Source organism: Gallinula chloropus (assembly GCF_964237585.1).
Source record: "Gallinula chloropus genome assembly, chromosome: 2".
Classification (NCBI taxonomy): Eukaryota; Metazoa; Chordata; class Aves; order Gruiformes; family Rallidae; genus Gallinula; species Gallinula chloropus.
This window is the reverse complement of record NC_140086.1, coordinates 25,714,751-25,738,265: the sequence shown is the minus strand read 5'-3', so window position 1 is coordinate 25,738,265 and position 23,515 is coordinate 25,714,751. Positions and strand designations below refer to the sequence as shown.

The 23,515-nt window shown below is 43.0% G+C and overlaps 1 protein-coding gene across 1 annotated transcript; it reads left to right on the top strand.

The window, feature by feature from the left end:
• Positions 1–639: 639 nt before the first annotated feature.
• On the top strand, positions 640–19,681 carry PLEKHF2 (pleckstrin homology and FYVE domain containing 2; the record flags this gene model as incomplete). Its single annotated transcript, XM_084280514.1, has 2 exons — positions 640–661; positions 18,918–19,681. Exon 2 carries the CDS (start codon positions 18,932–18,934, stop codon positions 19,679–19,681), a length of 750 nt encoding a protein of 249 aa, XP_084136640.1. The 5' UTR covers positions 640–661; positions 18,918–18,931.
• Between the last annotated feature and the right edge of the window lie 3,834 nt (positions 19,682–23,515).

Genomic DNA, 23,515 nt, shown 5'->3' with positions numbered 1-23,515 from the left:
GTGTTTAGGACTCTGGTGGTGCTTCTGGTGGCAGTGATACCAGCAGACCTGACACAGATTCAACGTGCTGACTGGCCATCATTCCCACTGGAATGTTGGTAACTCCCTGACTGCCTTCTGAGCGCTGTAAAAGGTTCACGTAGTGAGAGGTAGTAAAAAAATTAAAGTTTTATGGAGAGAGAGGCAATAAAATTTACCATCCTTACTTCTGGGAGCGCATACTTGGTGCCAGGGACATAAGACATGGACCTTGGATGGTGCCCAAAGAATGGAATTTTTCTTTAAAAAAAACCCACAGCAACCCAAGACCTGAGGCCATGCTCTCGTCTCCCGAGAAGCCCTCTTACACGAGATGCCCATGGCGGGTTGGGAGCCACCGGCCCTTTCCCCGCTCGCCCCACGCAGGGCCGCTCCCCGTGGCCTGGCCGCAGCCAAACCCCCCGCCGCAGAGCGGGCAGCGGCCTGACCTCTGCCCACCCCGCCGCCACTGCCCATCCTGCCGCCTGGCTCCTCCCAAGATGGCGGCGGCTCCGCCCCGTGCGGGCGGTGTCCCGGAGCCCGTCCCCCGGCGGCGGGGTGTATGACCGCGGTGGTGCGGGAGAGGGTAGCCGGGCCGGTGGCAGCTGGGCGGAGGGGCGGTAGCCGGAGTGGAGCGCGCCGGGTGAGCAGCGCGGGGCTCGGCCGCGTCCTGGGCGGGGGGGATCGGCCGTCGAGGCCGGTCGGGTAGCGAGAGGGAAACTTTCCCTGCAGAGCCCTTCTTCGCCCGGGCTCCGGCCGCTTTTCCGCGGCCATGTTGGGAGCAGGGGGCTGCCTGGTGGGGAAGGAGCGCCGTCGGTGGGAGACGGCGCCGTCCCGCTGCGGGGCTGGGGCGCTCCCGGCCGGCCGGCCGCCCGTAGGGGCAGTGCCGCTTCCCGCGGGGAGGGAGGCGGCGGGGCGGGAAGGCCGGGAAGCGGGCTGCGGCGGCGGGCGCTGGCTCGTCCCAGGGCGCCGAAGGAGTTGTGGGGCCTCGGAAACGAGTTCGTCTTCGGGAGGGGGCGAAAAGCTTAACAGCGGCCCCGGCTGTTACATAAGTGCCCGAAACTCCCCAACTCGTGACTGGCGCGGAGGCCCGGGCGGTGGCTGCCGCTCGCCCTGGGGCTGCGGGACGGGACGGGGCGGAGGGCGCTTCCTTCTCCGCGGGCCCCGCGGGAGTGCCGGCCGCCGCGCTCCCCCGGAGGCTTCCCTCGCCGCGGGGAAGCGCCTTGCTGGCGATTTTAAACTCCCTGTCGTTCTCGGAGCGAGTCGCCTGAAAAGTCTGGGTGCTGTGGTTAAAATAAAAAGAAAAACCTCAAAAAACAAAACCAGCCAACCCAGCCCAGCTGTGGGACCGCGAGCTGTGGCGCCGCGGCTCCCAGCAAAAGGTGCTAGGTTTCTTTTATTTTTGTTTTTCTCCTGTGAAATTCGGTTATTTTGGAGAGGAACGTGACTGGTCCGCTTAAGATGCGTGTGGCACGCAAGCTGTTGACTGAAAGCGGTTCAGGAAAAGACAGCCACATGTTTTTCCTCTCGCCTCCTTTGAAATACCGTGTGCATAGATGGTGATGTTTATACATGGCAAAACTGCTCATCGCGGCAAGAAAACCAGGAGTGAGCCTGCTGAGCGGCGCGTCTTGGCAGCGACAGAGTCGCTACTGAGAGAAAACGGCTGCAGCCCAAATTTTCATGGGTAGCACCAGTGAGTTAGGTGATAACCAAAATGACCTGTTATCTCATTAAAGCAGGGATTAAGAGGATTCTTCTATTTTGGGTGACTTGATGAGAGCGGTTCCAGAAGCATCGTTAAGTCTTAACCCTGGCTGTCCGGTGTGCTGAATAGTTATTGTAGGAGCTGTTGCTTGTTTGACAGATAACTGCATCTGAGGCTGTGGTATGCCTGATGGCTTTGGTTTGGATAAGGTTAATAGAGTAGGCAAAGTAAGTAAAAAAAATCAAACCCACGACTCTGCAATCAATTTCAGAACTGTTAATTCCTCTTTCTCTCCTGAAAGAAAGAGAACTTAAATACGCGTTTTTCAAGTTGTGAGACTTGCATTATTGTAGGGGTGCCTAACTGAAAGAAAGGAGGCGTTTAAAGATGGCAATGTAATCAGTGCCGGGTTGCTGCAGATTATTTGCTTTGTACGTGCTCATCAACATGCGGAAATGGAATCAGTTCTTAAGCTCAGAAAGCAATGCCTTTTGCTGTTAAAATATACCACCTAAACTGTCTCGACTTAATCAAGTGACAAATAAGAATCTTTATATCGTTAAATGTAATGTATATCAGCTCGGTTTAAGTAACACTTTCTGAGTTGTATTGGGGCTTATGTTGAAAACGGCAGTGAAAGTGAAGCACTGTGAGCCTGAGTCCCAAATTCCTGTTTCTGAATTCAAATTGGCCATGTGCCTTTTGGAGTGTTCTGCTGTGCATAGAAGCCCACAGAGAGGAAGTCCCTTAAATGCTAAATGAAAACCGGTGAGTAGAAATTCAGTGCTGGGGATGCTGGATCAGCTTCCTCAGTCATATCTTCTAAAAAGAAACGGAGTAGTGTCTTTTCACCTAGAAGCAAGTTTTCATTAGATGCAGTGATGAAATCGTTATTTTGTAAGAGCTGCATTCCATTTCCCTTAAACTGTGGGCTGAGACTTAACTCTGGTATTACACACGTCCCTATGTGAGCAGGAGATCTACCTGTAACATCCTGAAGCCCAGTACTTTACAAAAACGATTTGTTTGAACAGCATTGTGACTGAAGCTTCACTGGTGTGGTTAGTAGATGCAGGAAGGTTTCATCTCCTGAGTCAGCGCAGTAGAGAGATGGAACTGCAGTTTCAGGTAAGGTATGTGACAGAGCTTGGTATATGTCATTTACCTTGCCAAGAGTTGAGTGCAGGTAATAAAACCAGGGTGCTGTCAGCAGGCAGAGTACAAGCACTGGCTTGATTACACTTGCAGTGTTTTGGGTGATTTGTCCTCACCAAAGAGGACTAGAGGTGTTAAAGTGAAAGCTTAAAGCATGACATGTAAATGAAGGAGAACTGAGAGTTTTATTATTCGCAGATATAATTTTCAGAAACAGTTACAGAAGTGATGGTCAAGCAAGCAAATGGTGTGCAAGTTTTTGCTCCTAAAGGCCATTTATTGGCAGGTGACATCAAGTAAGGAAACCCTGGTGTTAATGATGGCTAAGTTTCTTAGATGTTGGTAGGGAAAAAATTTAGTAAACTTCTTGATTTTTAATTTTTTAATAATAAGAAAGGAAACCTTTTCCTGTACTACTACAAGTTCTAAAGGCATGCTTGTGATTTATTCTATGCTGTTAATAGTCAAGCTTACTTTTCAATTTAATGTTTGTGATTTTTTTTTTAAATGATAGATGGTGCTTGTATATGCATATTTTACTACTTCCAAGGATTAACTGAACAATTTGGCAGAAGTGTGGTAATTGGGATTGTTCTGAAAGAGAATAAATAAGGTGCAAAAATAGGCTTTTGAAATAGAACCACACACTTAAAACTTTCTCCCTTGGCTGCTGGAGAACAACTTTGGTTTTTGTGATTTAGCAGAGGACGTGTTTTTGCGGTGGAGGGGATTGAGAAGGTACTCTGTAATAGGTGTGGCAGAACACGTTTAGTTTCCCATACTAAAGATTACTTTAGTGTTGTCGTAAGCTGCGGGATGTGATGACAGCTCTGTTAGCAACCAGGGTCCTGCAGGTTCTGAGCCACATGAGTAGTTCTGTTGGTGTTACAGTCTGGTCGTATGAGAAGTGCCTTGACTGAGAGCTGTAGGACAGATTCTCTTTCTTTGAGAATAAATACTAGTGTGTGTAAGTGTTATTGAACAGAAGAGTACTTCATGTTTTTCACCCTGACACTTTAGTACTACATAGTCAAAAATACATGTTTGCTTTGTTTTTTAAAGTTGTGTTAATAGGTAAGAGTGCTACTGCTTTGGATGTAATAATGTTCCCCCCCCCCCCTTAAATCTACTAGTGATTAACTTAAGGAATTTAAAAAATATTTTGAGGAGAGTGGCTTTCTTTTTTTCTGTACACTTTCATGCTTTACAGTAAAACAGTGTGACGCTTATTCTGTGTGTAATATAGTAGCATTTTGTGTAAGTGTAAAGTAAGAAAAAGCAGTTGAAAGTTAAGGATTTAAAATACAGGAATATTTATTCTCTCTGGCAGCAGCCCCCCTGTGTCCCCCCTATTCCTGAATGCAATAAGGTGACAGGCGTCACTTAGCTACTGTGCGGAGATACATCGCTAACAACTCCCCTGTATCTGTTTGAATCAGTACAGCTTCTCGAGAGATTGTATCTGATCTTTCTGTCAGCGGCTTTAGGTTTCACTAGGTACCTCCTGCACCTCAAACACATCATCTAGAGGTAACCGTTCTGCTTTTAAGTACTTAGGCTGCCTTCTGCGGAGGGAAGAGTTACAGCATGTTCTCTGCCTTTTGCATTTCTAAAGCGGACGCATAATTTGTTAATGCGGATTAATATTAAAGAGCCTACAGTGTAGGCTCAGTTCTGGGAGCAGGGAGCTGTGCAGGTTAACTCCGGTGCAGACCTTTGTGCAGTCCTCAAAGCTTCCTCTAGGTTGTGGCATCTGTGCTGCCGCAGAGGGGGCCTGGGAGCAGAGGGGAATGGCCTGCGGGATGAGAGTCTGAGACGCGAGCCCCCGCGGTATTCTGGGCGCTGTTTATTGCACTCGGAGGACAGGCTTGTGCTGAGTGCTTCAGTGTTTGTGCTCCAAGTGCTTTCGGTCTAAAGTGCACCAAACACATTTGGCAAGCAGTAAAAGGGAAAAAGGCTGGTGAGTGCGTTTCCCAGGAAGGTCATCTACAGCAAGCTGCTGTGGTTATGGGGTTCTTCCAGGAAATTACCCCCCCCCCTTTTTTTTTTTCCCTTTTCCTTCTGCTTTTAAATTTCTCCTCACTTAGCTGTCTATACTTGGTAATGTAAAACTTCTGAAACTGATTTTTTTCAATGTAGTAATGCAGTCCTGTTCTGAAAGCTGTGTGTGAGAGTGATTCCCACCCCCACAGCCCTGATTGTGATCTGGGTTAGCATGGAGGCAGGTGAATTGCCCTTTAAACACACAGGTTATGGCTGAAAAGCTGGTTACATTAAAGACTGTCAAATTCTATGTATGGCATAATTATTAAAGCTTTCCTTTTGGCTTTTGTCAGTAGCTGTCAGATGGCTTTCTAGATCTTCACCATCCACCTGTGTGTTACCAGGTAGCGGCATTTGGTATGAAAACAAAAAAGGGCTTATGTCCCTCTCTCAAGAAAGAGCAATGCACCCTTGGCTTATTTTAGGTATTGCTGGGCACTTCAGTGTTGTCAGGGTTCCCAAAAATCACATCTGGTTTGATTCCAAGCCCCTGGTTTCTGCTGGGCTGGTGGTTTGCAGCCTGATGACAGCCCTGCTGCGTGCATGGTTACTGGCTCTTCAGACGTTTTTTTGGTACCAATTTGAGCAACTGTTTTTAGGAGGTTTAAGTGGCAGGAAGAAGAATCCCCACAGCCAGCCATGCATGCCCTTAGTCTGTTCTTGCTGGTGATCTAGTGGTAGAAATTCTTTGGTGCTTTTATTTTTTTAAGGACTTCAGAATTTTAAGGAACAAAGTGTGTCTGAGTTTTCTGTTTTTCATACTGTAATACTGAAAATGTGCTGCAGGGGTGCTTCACTTCACCCTGTTCGGTAGCAGCCACCTGCCTGGCCTCCCGAAAGTATTTATACAGTGTAATGTAGCATTAGGATTGCCCCCCAAAGTGGAAGTTTCTTAACTTCCTGGGGCCAAGAGCAGCAGAAAGTTGAGGTGATTGCACCTGGTCGGAGGAGTTTGCGTCTTGTTGCTTGGCTGCTGTCTTGTTAAGCTTTGTGGAAATGCTTGGAATTGCTGAGCTGGTAAATCAAACCCCTTTATCATGGAGCTTCTTTTAAACTCAGATACCCTGTTACAGGAAAAGAGGCATGCATGTGAAAATAATACTGATAAAATAACCACATCTTCGGTGTTTCATTTCTTTATTGCTGCTGTGCTTGTAAGTCGTGAAGCTGCACGGGAAAACTTTGCTCCGTTTTAAAACGCAGCTTCCTAAGAGCAAAAGGCCTTTTGTGTTGCAGTAATTTGTAGGAAGATAATGGCTCTTGCTTAGCTTTGACGATTTGGTAATTCACACTGACTATTTGGTAATTCACTCTGTATCTTGGCCATGCTCTAAGCAATTACCGGTAGTCTGGTTCTTGTCTGATGGTTAGTAAAATTCAGTAGCTTCTCTCCTAATGGTAATAAAAATAAACTAAAGAAAACTTAAACCAGAGAATTTGTATTTACACTGGCTGTTGTAAGTACCAATGCACAACAAAAAGACATAAGCCAGTGAATAGTCAGTTGTGGTGTAGGTGTGCATCCGTAAAGAAAGGGAAAATAAAATTCTCTTAGCTTGAGAAGGCTCATTGGAACATGTAGATGTTCTGGTAGCTCTCAAGTGCTAAAACATGCAGGTGCTCTGAAGTCTATGGGGGCTATTTTTAGTGTATGCTTGCATATGAGAGATATATCAGAAATCCTTCCATAAATGTTCTCTACTTGTAGGTTAAAGATGATGCAAGAAGCATGTTGGCAAATACTATTTATTTCAGTCACCAAAGACTCTTTTTCACATTGTGAGACGATCTAGGTAGCCGTTCCAAGTTGCCTCCACGCATGCTCTAACTGCAATAATCCATAACAACAACAGACTGCACAGCCCATCTGGTTTTGGAGAATTGCTTGCAAGGTGGATTTGATGACGCTTCTTGTAGAACAGCTGTACCTGGATATGTTTCTCCTATACTAATGATACTGTGTCCCCTCCACAAAGTAATTTAAATAATGTCCCTTTCACAATTTAGAAGGTACAGTAATGCTGTGGATTCTCTTTGTTGTGCTTGGTTGGCAAAACTTAAGGCAAGATCCAGCTTGTTCTGAAACTGGTCAGATCCTTCTGATTTTTTTTTTTTCTCCTCCCCCCCCCCCCCCCCCCATCCCTCTCCTAATGTCCATTTAATGTGAAGAGCAGTAGTATTTGTATAGGTAGAGTTACTTCTTAGCCCGGATAGAGGGGCTGTTGTCAACTCAGCCCTTCCTTCACAGGCTGTGTATCAGATAGGAAGGGCACACCCGGCGCCTGTCCAGGCAGCATGGAAGGGAGGGGTAAGTCACTGCTGCCAAACTGGAAAATAACATTTGCTGGGACAGACTCTTCAAATAGCTAAACAATTAGAGTAGAAAAACATTAAATTGTAAACAAAAACTGTATTCCAGTGTTGGGTATCGTATCTTGGTTGAGTGATCTGTTAGGAACCAGCACAGCATGTGGGGTTTGTGTGTGCTGGAGCCTCTCAAGCCAGAGCAGGATAGTGTCCTCTGCCCTTGACTCTTCTGGCACATTTCTGAGGTGTTGGTCTGTTGTTTGCGGTTCCTCTGATGGCTTTTAGCTACTCAGAGCCGCAAAGAACCTTGGAAAGAGCTTGAACGTTTTTGGGCTCAGGATCAGTGGAAGCTGGTTTTGAAAACATATTCTGGTGTATGTTTCCAGTGCTTTGGTTAAAATGAAAGATGCAGTTTGCTAGCAGCAGAGGCTAAACTAACCACACTGCTGGTGCTCCTAGGCACATGCAAATGGAAAGTTGAAATACTAGGGTGTTTTCCCATGAGAGCAAAGATTTGATCTGAATATTGGGATTTTTTTTCAGTTAATTTTGTTGACTAATTTAAAAGGCTCTTGTGTGTGTGTTATATAGTTTATAAATACATAGTTTATATATATAAAATAAATAAACATACCAAGCCTCAGCCATTTTACTTATACCCATTTCAGTGTACTGACAGCTGCAAGTATGATATGTGCATAGCTGCCTGGATCTTGCTTTCTGTACTTTGACAGATGAGTTTGATGTCAGATTTGAAACACTGTTTGTGGTGGGTTAGTCCTGCCTGTTCACCTCTGCAGAACCAAAGCTTTCAGGGCTGTGTGGCTCTATGCTGCAGGGATTTTTTTTTTTTACTTTGGGTGTGTTTTGTGGTTTGGTTTTTTTTTTTTAATTCTAGCAGTTATTTGGTTTCCACAGGCACGTGCTGGCTACCTCTTTCACCTCTTAGAAGACACTAAGAATTTTCTCATCTAAATGGCAGCAGCTCGTCTGGCAGCACTAAGTGCTGTTCTGAGCTGTGTAAACCTGTACTGATGCTTGGGGAGTGCTCAGCTCATAGGTGGCTGACAAAGGACACAGTTAAACTGAGTTTAGGAAGTTGCTGCCTTTGTTGCTCCAACACTTAACTACCAGGTGGGGGATGGAGAACTGCCTATTTCTTTCCAGCAGCAGCTCTGTGTCTATCATGCCAGGAGACAAAAACAGTATCAGCTACCATGATTATTATAAATAGAAGCCTGAAAGTGGTATTAAGCATTAAAAAGCTGGTTCTCTTATGAGAAGGTTGCTCCTAGGCTTCTGCAGTGAGCACTCCTCTACCCTAAGAGGCATTCAGGGACTTTTTCCAGTGAAGTTGAGGGCATAAGGGAAATAAAACCACTTCCAGTTTGTCTGAGAGTGGCTTGAGACTCTCCTGATCACGTGTATCCCTGTGGTACAAACCTTTTAATGTTGCTTGGGTTTCCATCTTTCCTATTTTCTGTTACTGCCACGTGGCAGAAGGAGCATCTCGGGGCCCAGCAGTTCCGGATTTCTGTGACTCTTTAATGGGTGCCACATGTTCCTTACTTGAAGCAGGGTGCTGGTGTCATGGTACCTGGTGGCATGGCCAAGGTGGTGGTTCTCACCCTCCGTGTGGGGCAGGCTACAGGCTGGCTGAACTGGTCTGGCGGGGCAGCCCGCTTCCGCATGCCTGTGTTTTCCTCTGGCCTCCTCTGTGATTATTTAGCACTACTACTCATTTAGGATGTGGGAGCTAGTCTTTCTGTTTACAAGCAGGTGAAATTGTTGTTGTCTTTCCGGATGAGATTTATAATGTTAAATACCAAACCCTGTGAGAAGCTGATGGGCAGGCAGAACTTGGATGTTTCGCCTCCATAGAGCAGCTCGGGCAGCGTGCAAGCTGTTCAGCAGCGTAGCCTGGGTAGCAAAAGTGTTGCTGGTCTCTTGCTGTGCTGATACATATGCTGCTTGGAAAAAACCAGATCATCTTCTGTCAAAAATAGCTTCCTCTATCCAAACTAGCTTCTGAGCAGGTTGGGAAATACAAGGCCAAACATCTTGAAAGAGCTACCTAGAAAGTCATTTCCATCCCCAAAATGGAATTGGCCTTTCTAGGCATTCCTAGCTCAGCTGGATAATGCTTACTGTAAGTCTGAAAAGTAATGTACTTGCTATGTGGGTTTGATAATAAAGTTGCTGTTCTCCATTTAGAATAATTTACATTCATTGCACAACTGGGCAATTAAAGGGAAACAGCAATCCTCCCTTGTAAGTTGGAAATTAGAGTATACTAAAATTAAGTGTAATGTATTGCAAGAATTGCTAAACTGTACGATGTTAAGCAGTTAAAATAGGGGTTTCTATGTTGTACCTTCAAAAAGAGCTTTAGTGGCACTAGAATTGTGACAGTCATTTGCAACAGTTTAAAGACAAAAACCCAACAGAACTGTTTGGGTTATTTATGGTACTTGTAGGTTTATGATGGCACCTGACGAGACAAACACATGGATCTGTTTTCATGATGTATTTGGACATAACTAAATGCTGGACTGAGAAATAAACCAAACATTTCTAAACCAACAAACCATTCTGTGAACACATTGGCCAGGCAGAGTATCCACAGGCTGTGCAGTGTGAAGGAACAGGGGTGCTGTTAACCTGTTTCCAGCATGGTTTCTGTGAGTCCGGTGACAGTGCCAGAACATTAGCCAACAGGTTGAGACAAATGAAAGGGTAAGGCTGCTGGTTTGTACTGGATATACCAGTAAGGGAGTGAGCAAGTGAGCTCATCTCTGTTTCCCCATGCCACAGCCATTACTCCACAGCCTTACGCAATGCAGGAAGCTGTGTCTTCACAGTGGGAAAGAAAAAAAAATTCAAAAATCACATTAATGTAAAAAACATTACACTGAGAAACATAGAAATCAGACTTGGGAGAGGTCTGCCAGGGTACCATGGGTTGATGCTTACATTACGGTTTCTCTCCACTGTTTGGACGAAAATGTCACAAGCATCTTTGGTTCCTTAGAGTCATCCAAAGCAGCCCTGGTATTGCCAGCGTCCTCTTCTGGTGTTTTATCTTGTTACTTTTATTTTGGGTCTGTTAAATGCCAGTAACAATAACTAGCATGGGTGTGGAAAATGGTGCAAAGGTGTGACATACATCACCTTAAGGAAAAGTTTGTCAGGTTTTGTGGCTTTTTTGTTGTTTTGTATTTTCTAAATTAGGTTTCTGTCCTGCTACATATCTTAATGCTGGATAAAGACTTCGTTGAAATTTAGAGGGATCTTATTACTTCCTTGATATAATCTCTTTAATGTCTTGGTCCTTCTTTTTTTCTTTGCAGTATCACAATGTAGTTTTTTGTCATTCTTAATAACCTGATGATATCCAAAATATACTGAAGTATCTTCTGCATCCGTACCGGCTCTGTTACAGTAGTGATAGCAAGACAGTTTGTTACATAAAGCAGCTTCAGGAATACGTTTATAAAGAGAATTATTATAGAACTGGTGCTTAGAAACCTGTGTTTCTCTTTAAGTGACAGTTGTTGTTTTGTGTCTTAAATAGCATCTAGGGCAGCTAGATCCAGCACCGTACAGGCTTTTAGTTGCAACTGCCACATCAGCTTTCAGTGCATTAGAAGGCATTTGTCATACTCTTGTCTCCTTTCAACATAATATTTGGGGTTGAAATTTCATTTCATTTCATTTCATTTAGTTTTGTGAGCAAATTGGTCCTTTTACGGTTTTATGAAAAGCACCTGGTGGATCATGGAAATCTATAATTACTATTAAAAATCCCTGCAGTTATTATAGATGTATTTCAGTAACTGTAAAATACAGAATGAAATATTAATGAAGTCATAAATGGGTTAATGGATACTTAAAGACATTTTCCTCCAGGATTTTATTCTACATACTGAATTATAGAAATAAAATTTAATTAAGTCTGTCTTGCCATTGTTTCTGCATCATCTTTAATCCAGCCCTTGTTATTACCTTTATGGTCCTTGACAGGTAGGCTGTCTTCTGCATGAACACTTTGATTGTGGTTACAGCACATCAGATCTAAGTGTGTGGAAAGCTTAATTCACCAACAAAGATGACACAGTGAAACATTGAGGACAAGCGATGGTATCATACTTCTCTGCATGTATTGGAGGAGGCTGTGTAGGAGGTGAAAGTAGTGAGGCCAAAGTAAGACTTCAAATTTATGTTAACTTCTCCTCTGACCTGTAACAGAATGTAGATTATCTACTGTGCATGTGTGTAGTTCAGCAGTTTTCCACACTAAAAACTATTCTCATAGCAATAGACATGGATAAGTTTCCTTAAATAGGATGCACTTCAGAAATTTGTACTGTGTTTTACTTGGCAGTGGTGCAGAAAGTCAAGTGTTGTTCTTAAGAACAATACATGTAATATTAATAGAGGTTAGAGTACTGTCCTTGAGTACTGCCCTACAGTCTTGAAATGCCTTGTGGCTGAAAGTTTGTCTATAAAAAGTAGTGATAGTACTTCTTCAGAGCTTTAAGTCAGAGGGATATATGAGGGTTTTATGTAGCTTAATTTTTATGTTTGTTTAATTTTAAGTTAAGTTAGCATCTCTTCCTTGCATAAGGAAAATGCTAGAGGAAAGCTGTATGAGTCTGATGTGATAATATAATGTATAACAATTATTTGACAGCTAGTACTTTAAAAAAACAGCCCAACATAATTGTATACTAAATGACTGTTTCTCCCTGGTGAACTCCTTTTAAGGAGAATGTGGTATTTTCCTCTGGATATCCCAAAAGATGAGTCATCTTACAAATAATTCATATAATGCATATTAGATATCTGGTCTGCAGATAGTCCCTGTCTGTCTTCATGTTTACATCTTGTTTCTGTCTTGTAAAAGTTTTATTGATCTTCTGTACTTTTCATGTATGTTTAACTTGTGTGATTAGGTATAATAAAACAAGGTTCAGTTCTATTTGAAATCTCTGGAGTCAGACATGATAAAATCTTTAACTTTTGCCCGTTATAAAGTGACTCTAAGCAGAATTGGGAAACATGTATCTTTTCCTTAGCCAAGAAGGAAGATGAGTTAGTTTGAATGTACATAGTAGAACATAGTTGCTGGTGTCTGTATGTGCAAATGTGAGAACAAGAGCTCTGTATGATGACTAGATAATTATTTACAAGTTTATTGGGTGGCAGTGTATGATGTGCTTTCATTTAGGTCTGCTATTGCTACCTTTTCTTTATTCCTCTTGTATTCCTCAGTTTAAGTCTTCTGTTTCCTGTCCTCTATATTTGCTTCACTGCAACGATACCTAGATTGCATTTCATCTGGTCTAATGGTGGGATCAGATACTGTGGTTAGTGACATTTTTAAATTAGACTTGTGTTACTGAATCTGGCTTGGGAACATCCAGGATCATCTGCTGCTGTTTTAAGACTGGATGGGCATCTGTGTGGTTAGTTTTGAGCTGTTGTATTTTTTCCAGCACTTTAAATACACTTTCTTTAAAGCTGTCACCTTAACCCTTAACTGTGAATGTACCTAGGAATGGATGAGCTGCCTGGGTCCTGATAGCACAGCTCTGAGAAATCTAGCCTACCTGGTTTGTGTTATTGCAGTGTGTTAAATGTAGTTAACAGCCTAATTACTAGTTGTAAAGGTGATGATAGATGAATTGGCAATTATGGCAAGGACAGTACCATATTCCTCCCTTGGAGGAGCATTGAAGAAAAATAATGCTAAAATTAGATGCTTATTATAATTAATGTTTGTTAGCAGGGACTGTGTAATGGACAAGACTTGTTCTTTCCTGGGCCAGAAAACAATGGAGCATTGCTGATTCCACTGTACTGCTAAAGAAACTTGGGAATTCAGGCTGTGTTCTCCTGCATACCTTTTGTGCCTGTCTTGTAAGAGGAGTGCTGGTCATGATGGTAGTATACACTGGGCTGGGGTGGGGAAATGTTCTTGTGCTGGGCTGTATGCACTCTGCATCATTACTTTGTAATAGCTTTTTTCATCTAACTTCTCCCCTCCAGCACCTTTTTGTTATTTATGGCTCTGTTCTCTGGTGATCATATCAGCTCCTAGTGAAAGAGTTACCTGTCAGTGTTGAATTAGGTGTAGTTATGTCAGTCAAGGTTGCTTTCTTTTTAGTTGACTCCTTATATCTGTCTTCAACTGCAACATATCTTCTGTGCAGTTTAGTCTGGCCTCTGTCAAGAGCAGAGCTAGCATATAAAATAAACATTCTCCTGTTTTAAGCAAGACCTGTAGAAGCATTGAGTCCTGGGAGATGGGCAGTTTCATCACCAGGATAGGGTGGCAACAAGAAACAATTATGTGGGAAATGACTTGTCAGTGCACAGCAACCCTGACACCACTATCCTCCTGTCACAGTAGCATGGAATGTTAATAACAGTAATAAGTTAGTGACTTGCTCAACAGGGGTTGTGTTTTAGGTAGGTGGGTAACCTGTTAGTTCTTCAGAGGTTTCAGTAACGTCTGTGTTTGCTTACTTTGAAGATGACTGTTCTCACCAGTAGCATACAAATGTAAAACTGGAGCTAAAAAGGGGAACAAGATCATCTTGATGTCTTGATAACAGAATTGTTATTTCTGTAGAAGCTTCTTGTGAGTAAAAGTAGAAATAACTTGGTGTCAAAGACAGTCCTGCATATGGTAGAGGGATTGGGGCGTTGTGTCATGAAATGTTTTGTCACCTTTAAATAGCATATTATGCTGCAGAGAAAGCCTTTGCCCAGCATCTTCACTGTAAAATGGGCTTACTGAGACCATGTGTGTGAGCAGGACAAACTGCAGGTGTCACAGCATTTTGAGAGCTGAGATTTATTAATTTGGAGTTGATGTGGTAGACTGATGGTCCCTACAGCCAAATGGAGTCAGCCTTGCATAAGGGCCTGGGGACCTTTGGGGGCTGTAAGCAAACAGTGTAAAGCTGGAGTCAGATGTGATGAAGGTCAGAACAATGGATTTGAGGGTGTTGACTTCACAGCATTCACAAACTGAGACTGTGTATAAGACGCTCTCGCTCCCCCCTTCAGCAGAGCTGTCTAGTCTGTCATCTTGAAGCTTATGGTTCTGGTTTATTCCATGCTTGCTCTGGGGAAGTTCTGGGGCAGGTTTTCAGCTATATGCCATCATTTGGGAATTGTTTTATTTGGTGGGTCTTGAAATCCTGCATCTCAAGGGCAGTAATCCAGCATCTGCTGCTTATAGTGGCCAACAGTAGAAACTTTAGCAGAAAGTTCTATCTGGCAGAGAGGAGGATATTGCCACCCAGTTTCAGGTTATGATCTATTGTATTTTACAACACATCTGAAAATGCTTTAAGAAATTATTATTATAGTTTTAAGACTGGTAATTAATAACCTTGCATGGCTTTTGTACTGTGACATCTTGGAATTAAAAGTTCCTTTGTGTGTCCAGGCAGTATTTTAATTTAACATCTTCTCTGTCTGTGTGCTTATTGGAAGAAGAGGTGCAACTCTTCTCCAGACTTTGTGACCTAGGGATGTGTGTTAGTGTGCATAGAATTTCAGATGGATTTTTAATCTTTAGTTCCCAAAAAACTTATGAGAAAAATGTCAAAGTGCTTATTTTAGTCTAATCTATTAGTTTGGGGAAATACAACTCATGCTCTGGAAAGGTGGAATAATCCATCAGCAGTCAGTGGCTTTTACTACCTTAATTGAGGCTGGTAGGTGGGAATTGGTGGAATGTTACAGATGGAAATACCAGTCTAGAAGAGATGCAATTATCTTGTCTTTCCTACTAGTCCTTAGCTTGCCCTGGATTCTTGCTTTAAGTGATATTTTCACAGCAAGCTGAAAGCATAGTCTTCAGCACAAGTTCTGGAGTCATGTGTCTTGGTTTCAAGCCATGATGATTATTAAGTGATCCTGGTTAGTGTTGTTTTCTCTTAGGTCATCCTAGAGAACAGTTAATTAAAACCTTTATCCTTTTCTCCCTTGTTTTGTTCTCCTTGTGACTTGTATTTTGAAAGATTTCATGGTGACCTTGAGCAAGTTTGCTGTTTATTGGCAGGGAGTGCAGAGAAAGAAGGCTGAGTTGGAGTTGTGGAGCAGTGAGTGCTTCCTACAGGTAACTTCACATCAAGAGTTTGTTTCGCTGAAACTCATCAGTGTGATTGTAGGGCATGGGGGGTGGGAGGGAGGAGTAAATTCTCAGTTGAGGACTAGAAAAAGCATTTAGCTTGCTGTAATTTGCAGATAACTTACGTAAGCTTAGAAGTGAAGCACTGACTTGTACCTGCAGAAAAGTGTATTCTTCTGGTCTGTCCCCTTTGTACTCTGCTGAGTGATTCCTTCTCTGCTTCACAGGGAACATGAGATTACAAAGTACCTGTAGACCAACCCTCTGACTCGTTGCATTCTAAGTCCAAACTGACTGTTGGGTCAGCTTTGACGCTTGCAAAGGTTGTGTGTTCCTAGTGTGTTGTGAGATGGGAATGGCAGGTAAATCCTGGGCTTCGGCAGTCAGGCACCTGAACTTGATTTTTGAGCCTCACTTCTCTGTTGCATTCCTGCCACAGTACCTTGTCCTTGGTGTGCAAAGAGATAATAGCCAGGAGAAGCCAACATAGTGTCTGTGGAGTGGCACCTCTGCATTAGCCGAGGCTGTAGTAGAAATGGAGCTGATCACTCCCACGTGGCAGCGTTGTGCCTCCTTGCCATGTGGTGGTAGGTACTGGGGAGATGTCTATTTTTTTAAAAGAAAGTGTCTGGATCTCAGTGCTGAACAGAACACGTAGAGGTGGGTATTGAGTGTCCCTGTGTGTATAAGCTAGTGTTGGTGCTTGGAAGGCTTGAAAGAAAGAAGGCGTCTCTTGAAAGGTGTATTTTGGATGTGACTGTAGAGTCATAGCTTAAAAAATGAATCATACTGATGTATTTGGGTCTTGTGCCATTCTCTGGGAGAGAAAGGAACAATACCTCTGTTTACGGATAATTTTAATCCTGTGTTCTCTCTGCAGGGTATTACATTATGCGAGCACCTCCCTTCCCATCCCTGTCTCCCCCCGCTGCAGTGATACTGCCAACCTGAGCCCTCCAACTATGGCTCGTTTTCAACTTACCAGCCCTCTGTTCTAATACACCATATAGCTTTTGTAATGGGACCAGGGGCCAGGGAGGAGGCAGGTAGCACAAATTGGTATCGCCACAGAAGGAGGCAAAGCAGAACAATATCAGCCATGCTTGGTGCTGCAGAAGGAGTGAGGAGATTACTGTAGTGTCCACCTGTGGGCATCTCTTAAAGGGAATAACTGACAAGGCTTCAAAAACCTCAACAAGGGTGATTATTTGGAAAAGTAGGGTCGGTGAGATGGAAATAATAGCAGGTTCTGTGTTTTGAAGGTTTTTTGGGTGGTCTGTATTCTCCTTCCACTTGGATTCCTGATTTTCTCCCTAGAGATAAGTGACAAGCACTTCAGTCCTCAGAAATCTTAATAAAGAAGGTAGTGATGGTTATTCTTGTTGATGCAGAAAAAGAAGTATTTGTTCTGTTGCAAAGATAACTTGAGCTTACTGTTAAGAAAATACTTTTGAACTGATGTGGAATCACTGGACAGGGTAATGGAGGAGGTCAGCTTTTTTTTTAAGGTTTGACTGATAACTGGTGGAAATGGCATAGGTGTTCTTGTTTGTATGCCTTGATGCCGCAGAATTAAATCCTGTGAATCCTTTTTAGAAGTCAGCTGGTGTTTTGTCTTGACCTTCTGTGGATGAAAACAGTTTAAGATTTGGTGGCTTTGTTATCCACTAACCATAAAACTGGTTAACAGGATATTCACATATCCTAACTAATGCTGTAAGGCACACAAAGAAAATTCAAAAGAAATGCTTAGTAATATCTATAATAGGTTCTTCTGTCTTCATTGTCAGACTTTGATACAACATGATGTGTGCAGACTTTAAAAAAGATTTTATCTGAGTAAGCCCACCTGTCAAATTATTTTAGTGTGGAACTAATTAAACCCTCAAAGCTGTAAGTTATGTTAGTTGTTTAACCACGCTTAATGCTAGGTATGTAGATTTGTGTAATCACAGGTAACATCCTTATTTAGATGAGGCCTGATGAGAGACTTCTCTGACACCAGATTTCTGTGAAGAAGTTTTATCCCTATTTTGTAAGGAAGTGTCTGAGCTTTGATTTACAGGAGGAAGACAGACTGGATCAGGTAATGGCAGAACAAGAGCGAGCAGCATTAAGTCTCAGCCTTGCTTCATCTCTTACTGGCTGATGCTGTATAGATGGCAGGCAGTGTAGATCTAAAAGAAAGGATAGGTGAACATAGGGGGCTTCCCAATCTGGGATCATGTTGGGAAGCACAGGTAACAGGCACTGGAGCATTTGCTGCTCTGCTTTCTTTCGGGTCTGTTGAAAGCAGTGGTTTCTACCAGAGGGTGTTCTGAGCACCAGTGCTGCGGTAGCAGGAAGGGAGGACACGCAAGAGCTGTCCTCTGTGCCCAGAGACAGGTCTGGCTGCAGTACTTCTCTCTGCAGCAGGAAAGGAGGACACACAAGAGCTGTCCTCTGTGCCCAGAGACAGGTCCGGCTGCAGGACTTCTCTCTGCCCTCTGTCTCGCTGCTCCGCCAAGCACACTGTCAGGCTCATGGCTGTGCTCAGGAGGAGCTTGTGTGGAGCAGATTTGGATTGGACTGTCAGGAGTTTCCTTTGCATGATTTCTCCCCAGGAAGGCCTGAAAGCGGTTTGCCAAGCTATGAATCACTACAGTAATGTCTTACTTTCAGTTCCCTGCTGGATGTCTTGAATCTTACCCTTGCAAGAGAAAAATATTATTTGCTACTTGGGGAAAGACCAGGGGTGGTTTTAATCTGTAATTGCAGCATATGTACAAAGCCTTCTTGCCTAAACTTTCAGCTGGCATGTGTCACTTGGCCTTTTCTCAGGAGCAGTTGCAGACTGTGTGACTGGTCTGCTTGTGTACATTGCCTGATCATGATGGAAGCAGATGTGGTTTGAGTAGGTGAGGAGGGAAGTACTGTGGGGCCTCTGCAGAAGGAAGGCAACAGCAGGCAGGTGATGGGCCACCCATCATGACTCCCTGCCTCTGGCTCAAGAGTTTGCCATGAAAGCAGTTGGTAGGGGGTGTTAGCTGTGGCCTGTACCACCATATTTACTGTGAAAATATAATTACATAATTTTTGTCATGTTAATGCTAACATGGATCTCTAACCAAATCAAGTAAGTAGATATATTATTCAGGATTAGAATTTGGAACAATGTATCATATTTTCTTTTGCCAGAAGCCAGTAGGTGCAGGAGGACACACAGAGAAATAGGAGCATTAAACCAGGATGCAATAACTTTACTAGAGGGGAAGCCTCCTAGTCTGTTGCCAGAAGCTTTCAGGAGCAGTGCTGTAGGTGCTGTGTGATAAAGATAGCTGTCAGCTGGATGGAACATTTTTGCTTTTGAAAAAAGACTAATCTGTTGCTAAAAATTCTTGAATGTTAATACTTATTTAAATCTAGTCCAAGGCAATGTCTCTGAGCCAGCGGGTTCTGTCAGATATTTTAAGAAATGCGGGGTTGGTGCTTTCCTTGGGGATGGCTGCCGTTGAATCAGTCCTGTCCTAACAACAAACTTCTTTTATTTATTTTTAGGATACTTGTGAAAGATGGTGGATCGCCTGGCAAACAGTGAGGCAAATACTAGAAGAATAAGTATAGTGGAAAACTGCTTTGGAGCAGCTGGTCAACCTCTGACTATTCCTGGTCGTGTTCTGATTGGAGAGGGAGTACTAACAAAGCTGTGTAGGAAGAAGCCCAAGGCAAGGCAGTTCTTCCTGTTCAATGACATTCTTGTTTATGGTAACATTGTCATCCAGAAGAAGAAATACAATAAACAGCACATTATCCCTCTGGAAAACGTCACTATTGATTCCATCCAGGACGAGGGGGACTTGCGGAATGGGTGGCTTATCAAGACCCCAACAAAGTCTTTTGCGGTTTATGCTGCCACCGCTACGGAGAAGTCCGAGTGGATGAACCACATAAATAAATGTGTCTCTGATTTGCTTTCCAAAAGCGGGAAGACTCCCAGCAATGAACACGCGGCCGTCTGGGTACCGGACTCGGAAGCCACTGTGTGCATGCGGTGTCAGAAGGCAAAGTTTACACCCGTCAACCGCCGCCACCACTGCCGCAAGTGCGGCTTCGTCGTGTGCGGGCCCTGCTCTGAGAAGAGGTTTCTTCTCCCCAGCCAGTCTTCCAAGCCCGTGCGGATCTGCGACTTCTGCTATGACCTTCTTTCTACGGGGGAGATGACAGCTTGCCAGTCCACTAGATCGGACTCCTACAGCCAGTCACCGAAGTCGTCTTTAAATGATGTATCTGATGATGATGATGATGAAGACAGTAGTGATTAAGGACCAAGTGTTTTTTCCACGTGTTGCGATTTGTGTTTCAGACCGTAACGGAGCTGCTTTTGGGGAAGTCTACGGAGAGGTTCCTCAGAAAAATCCTGGTTTAGCCATAAAATATGCCTGAATATCTTCAATTGCCATGTGCCTCAATCCATGACTTGTCTGGATGATAGGTTTTTCACTCCTCCGCAGGGACAGACTGTTGCAAATGTTGTCAGAATATTTTTCCAACTTCTTATACTTGAGTTGTGTCTAGGTTAGACCTTTGTGGAAGACTGGAGAACTAAACGTACACTCTTAATTTAACAACCCATACTTCCTAATGTTTCATATGAATATGTTATGTGGGATCTCTTGGATATGGGGAGGAAAACTGTAAGCATGCGTGGAACAGTGACGTTTTGGTTAATCCCTTGACCATCTTGTTTTTCTAACCATGGTATACCATAAGTTGAAATGTGGCATAACTTACAAACTTCAATGTCACACAACTTGGAAATCTTGTTTTGCTCTTATTTATGACTTCCTATGCCAAGCAGTGCCTTGTACCAATTGTGCTGAATTCAGGAAGAAACAAACCTGTTCTGTGTCACCTGTACTTGCCTGATGCTGGTATCTGAGAGATTGTTGGTGCTATCAAAAATAACTGCTGTGTTCAAAGTGGAGCTTTGTCAAGGAGACCTGAATCACATGTCCTCACCTGTGTGGGCAGACCTGAAAACTCTGTGGATTCCCCCAGGCTTCATCAAGGCTCTCCTTGGGAGTCGGGTTCTTGAGATAAGAAGCTTAGGGTGACTCTTCACGGGGTTTTACATGTTTTCTTTCCAGAACAATTTCTAGGTTTCAAATTTGGCAATTGCATACTGAAATTTTGGTTGGGTGATAGAGTGTTTGGATATGATAGCCTGTATGTTTTCGGAAATAATTCTCCAGAATGACACTAAATTGTTTCTTAAAGCATTGGTGAGAGGGTGGTTTTTCTTTTTTTTTTCAGGAATTTTATTGGCTTGTTGAGAAACAACCTCATATTTTGAGCAAAAAACCCTGCAATTCTAGTTATCAAATTGGCTTTCCTTTATACACAGCTGACCTCAGGATAAATGTGAGATGCAAGTTCTTTCATTCTAAATGTGTACCCAGGACCAAGAAAGATGTATTTAAGAACTCTAATGAAATTGTCAGTGCAGAAAATGTCTCTACCACGGTATTCATTTTTACTCTTAATAAGTTCTTGAATACTGAAATGTCATGTTCTTATATAAATGTAAAAGACTTGTAAAGGCACGTTAAATCCCCAAATGGTATGGTTCTATATTTTTATAACTGTAGCATCAATTTTGAAGCAGAAAAACCTCTTTGAAATAGTTGTATGAATACAGTAGCAAATGACTTCCTAGAGAAAAAAGAAGTTAAACTTTTGTATCTAAGTGACAATTTCTGCACTGTTTGCCTCTGCTGGCAATAATTGGGTTAAGTATTTATTGAATAAACAATCAATGCTGCATATTGCACTAGTCTCCCATTCTCTATGCTGTAAATGTCATAATTTTTTATAAAAATTAGCAGAGCACTTCAAAGCTGTAGCTCTCCATGAGATTTCTGGTAGCTAAAGATGCACTTAGCATCTTCAGGGAGGCACTCAAGTAGTTGGCAATACATTGCTTCAGGTGAAAATTGTGTTAATATTTTTAGCTTGGGCAATTCCTATAAATGAGTGTGTTTTTTTTAAAAAAGCACTGAGGAGTGTCTGATCTGCTTTGAAATGAACATAAGAAGCGGGAAAACACTTTCTGGTGGAGACAAGGGACCGGGGAGATTCTATAAAGGTGCCAGATGAGTGTATACACTTGTATATACTCCAAGACCAGCTGAGATAAGTAATTACAGACTTATTCCTTGAAAGATGAGGGAATGGTGACCTGCGGCAGGGACAATGGGCTCTTCTGAGAAGGCACTTTGTGTTAATAGTGCTTACTTTCTGTACCTCTCTTACTCTGTATTTCAGGAGTGGAGACTTGTCAGGCTGTTTTCTACAGAATCAAAGTACAACCCTCCCTTGTATGTAACTTCAATGACTAGCAATCATTTTCTTCCTGATGCAATTGTTTCCTCTTTCTTAAGCTGTCAAATATTAACTTGTCTGGTTAAAGAGTCCATCTCCTCGTGTGCTTTCCCTGTCTTACTCTACCTTGTGCTGACTTACAGCACTTTCTAGGGGTTGGAGAAAGGTTACTGAGAGTTAGATCACATCCTATATTTTGCAGAATGTTCTTGTACCTACTTTATCTTTTTATCTGTGAATGAAACTTGCACTGTGCTGCACTGATCCCTGAAGCTGTAACCAAACCAGTGTGTGTGTGTGACTTTGCATCTGAAATTGATGTACGTGGTCCAAGCTTTTTGAGAAAGCATTAAGGAAAAAAAGGAGAGAAGTGGTTTATGGTGATGCTCCTGTCCTTCAGTGGTAATTGTTTAAAACTTTACAAAATGGACTTAACAGTGACTTCTCTTGTACTTATAAATTCCTGGAAGGGCTCATTTTGTACTTTGTAATCTTGTTCTGTCAGATTATTTTATTTACAAATATATGGTGTAGCTTCAAGCCTATGTGTTTACTTTCTTTAACTGTGGGCCTTCAAGCGTGACAGAAAATAGGGTGGCTGTTTTTTTATCTGGGCAAGTATTTCAGGAGCAAGTTTGTTCACTGACAGGAGGGATTAATAAACTGGGAGTATGAGCGTACAGGAGGAGATGTAAGACTCAGTTGGAAATAAATGTAGTTACAGATTAGAGGCAAATTAGCATTTGAGTAACTTTAAAACAAGGATGACAAAGCATGATGCAAAGCTGAGTTGGCTTTTGTTGAACCAACATCCAAGCATGGCTGGGAAAGAGGCTTTTCATGGTTCCAAACAGGGGAAGAACTCGCTACTTTTTCCAGAGCTCCTACATGCTTTAAGGTCTTAAAATAGTGGGTAAATATGGTCAGTTTCTGTATGCTTTACTTACCGTATTTTTTTGGTGGTAAACTTCATCTCCTTCTTTGATAGGCTTTCTAAAACCAATGGAGCAGAAGCAGCAGCAATGCCTGTGGTGTGTCTTGTGCAAGGCCCTGCAGGCAGCTGCTTTGTAGAAGATGCTATATGGCAGAACCACACACTCCTTTGCTTTAGCAGAGCTCACATTTTGCACTCTTTACCAGTACTTCACAGTTTGCGTTCTGGAAATACTAAAGGAAAGGGAAAGTATTTTCTGAAGGTTTTAATAGAACCTACTAATTTCAGCCTCTGCACCTCAACTGCCTTCGTAAGATAAACGAGCCTGTTTTCCTTTCAGGTTTGATGCAGCTGAACTTCCTGTACCTAATGAGTAATCTGAGGGTCAAGCGCTGTTACTGAGTTTAAAGTAAATTTTAACGAAGCGGATTAAGGAGCGCTGGGTTCGCAGCGGCGCTTCTGAGTCTCCAACAGGCAGATTATGAAAATGACATGCAGAAACTTGGTGTTTACGTGGGGCTTCCCCCTGGGGATAGGCTTTAGCTAGTCTTAATGCAAATGAAACCGTGGTTATCATAGTTGCTGGTTAATGTTTAAGTGGAAGCAGCTTAGGGATCGCATTATTGTGATTATTTTTTCCAGTGTGTTTTCCTGTAATTTTCCTGAACCCGTAGAAGAATGCCCGGTTCTGTTAGCAGACAGAGCTGGAAAAGCGTCAGAGGACTGATTCCCACCCCCTCCTCCCCGCCCCCCACCCCCAAGGAGCAAATTATTGTAGTAAATATTAGAAAGTCTCTTGGCTGTTCTGTGCCTTTTATTTGATGAAATCTGAGCTACTTGT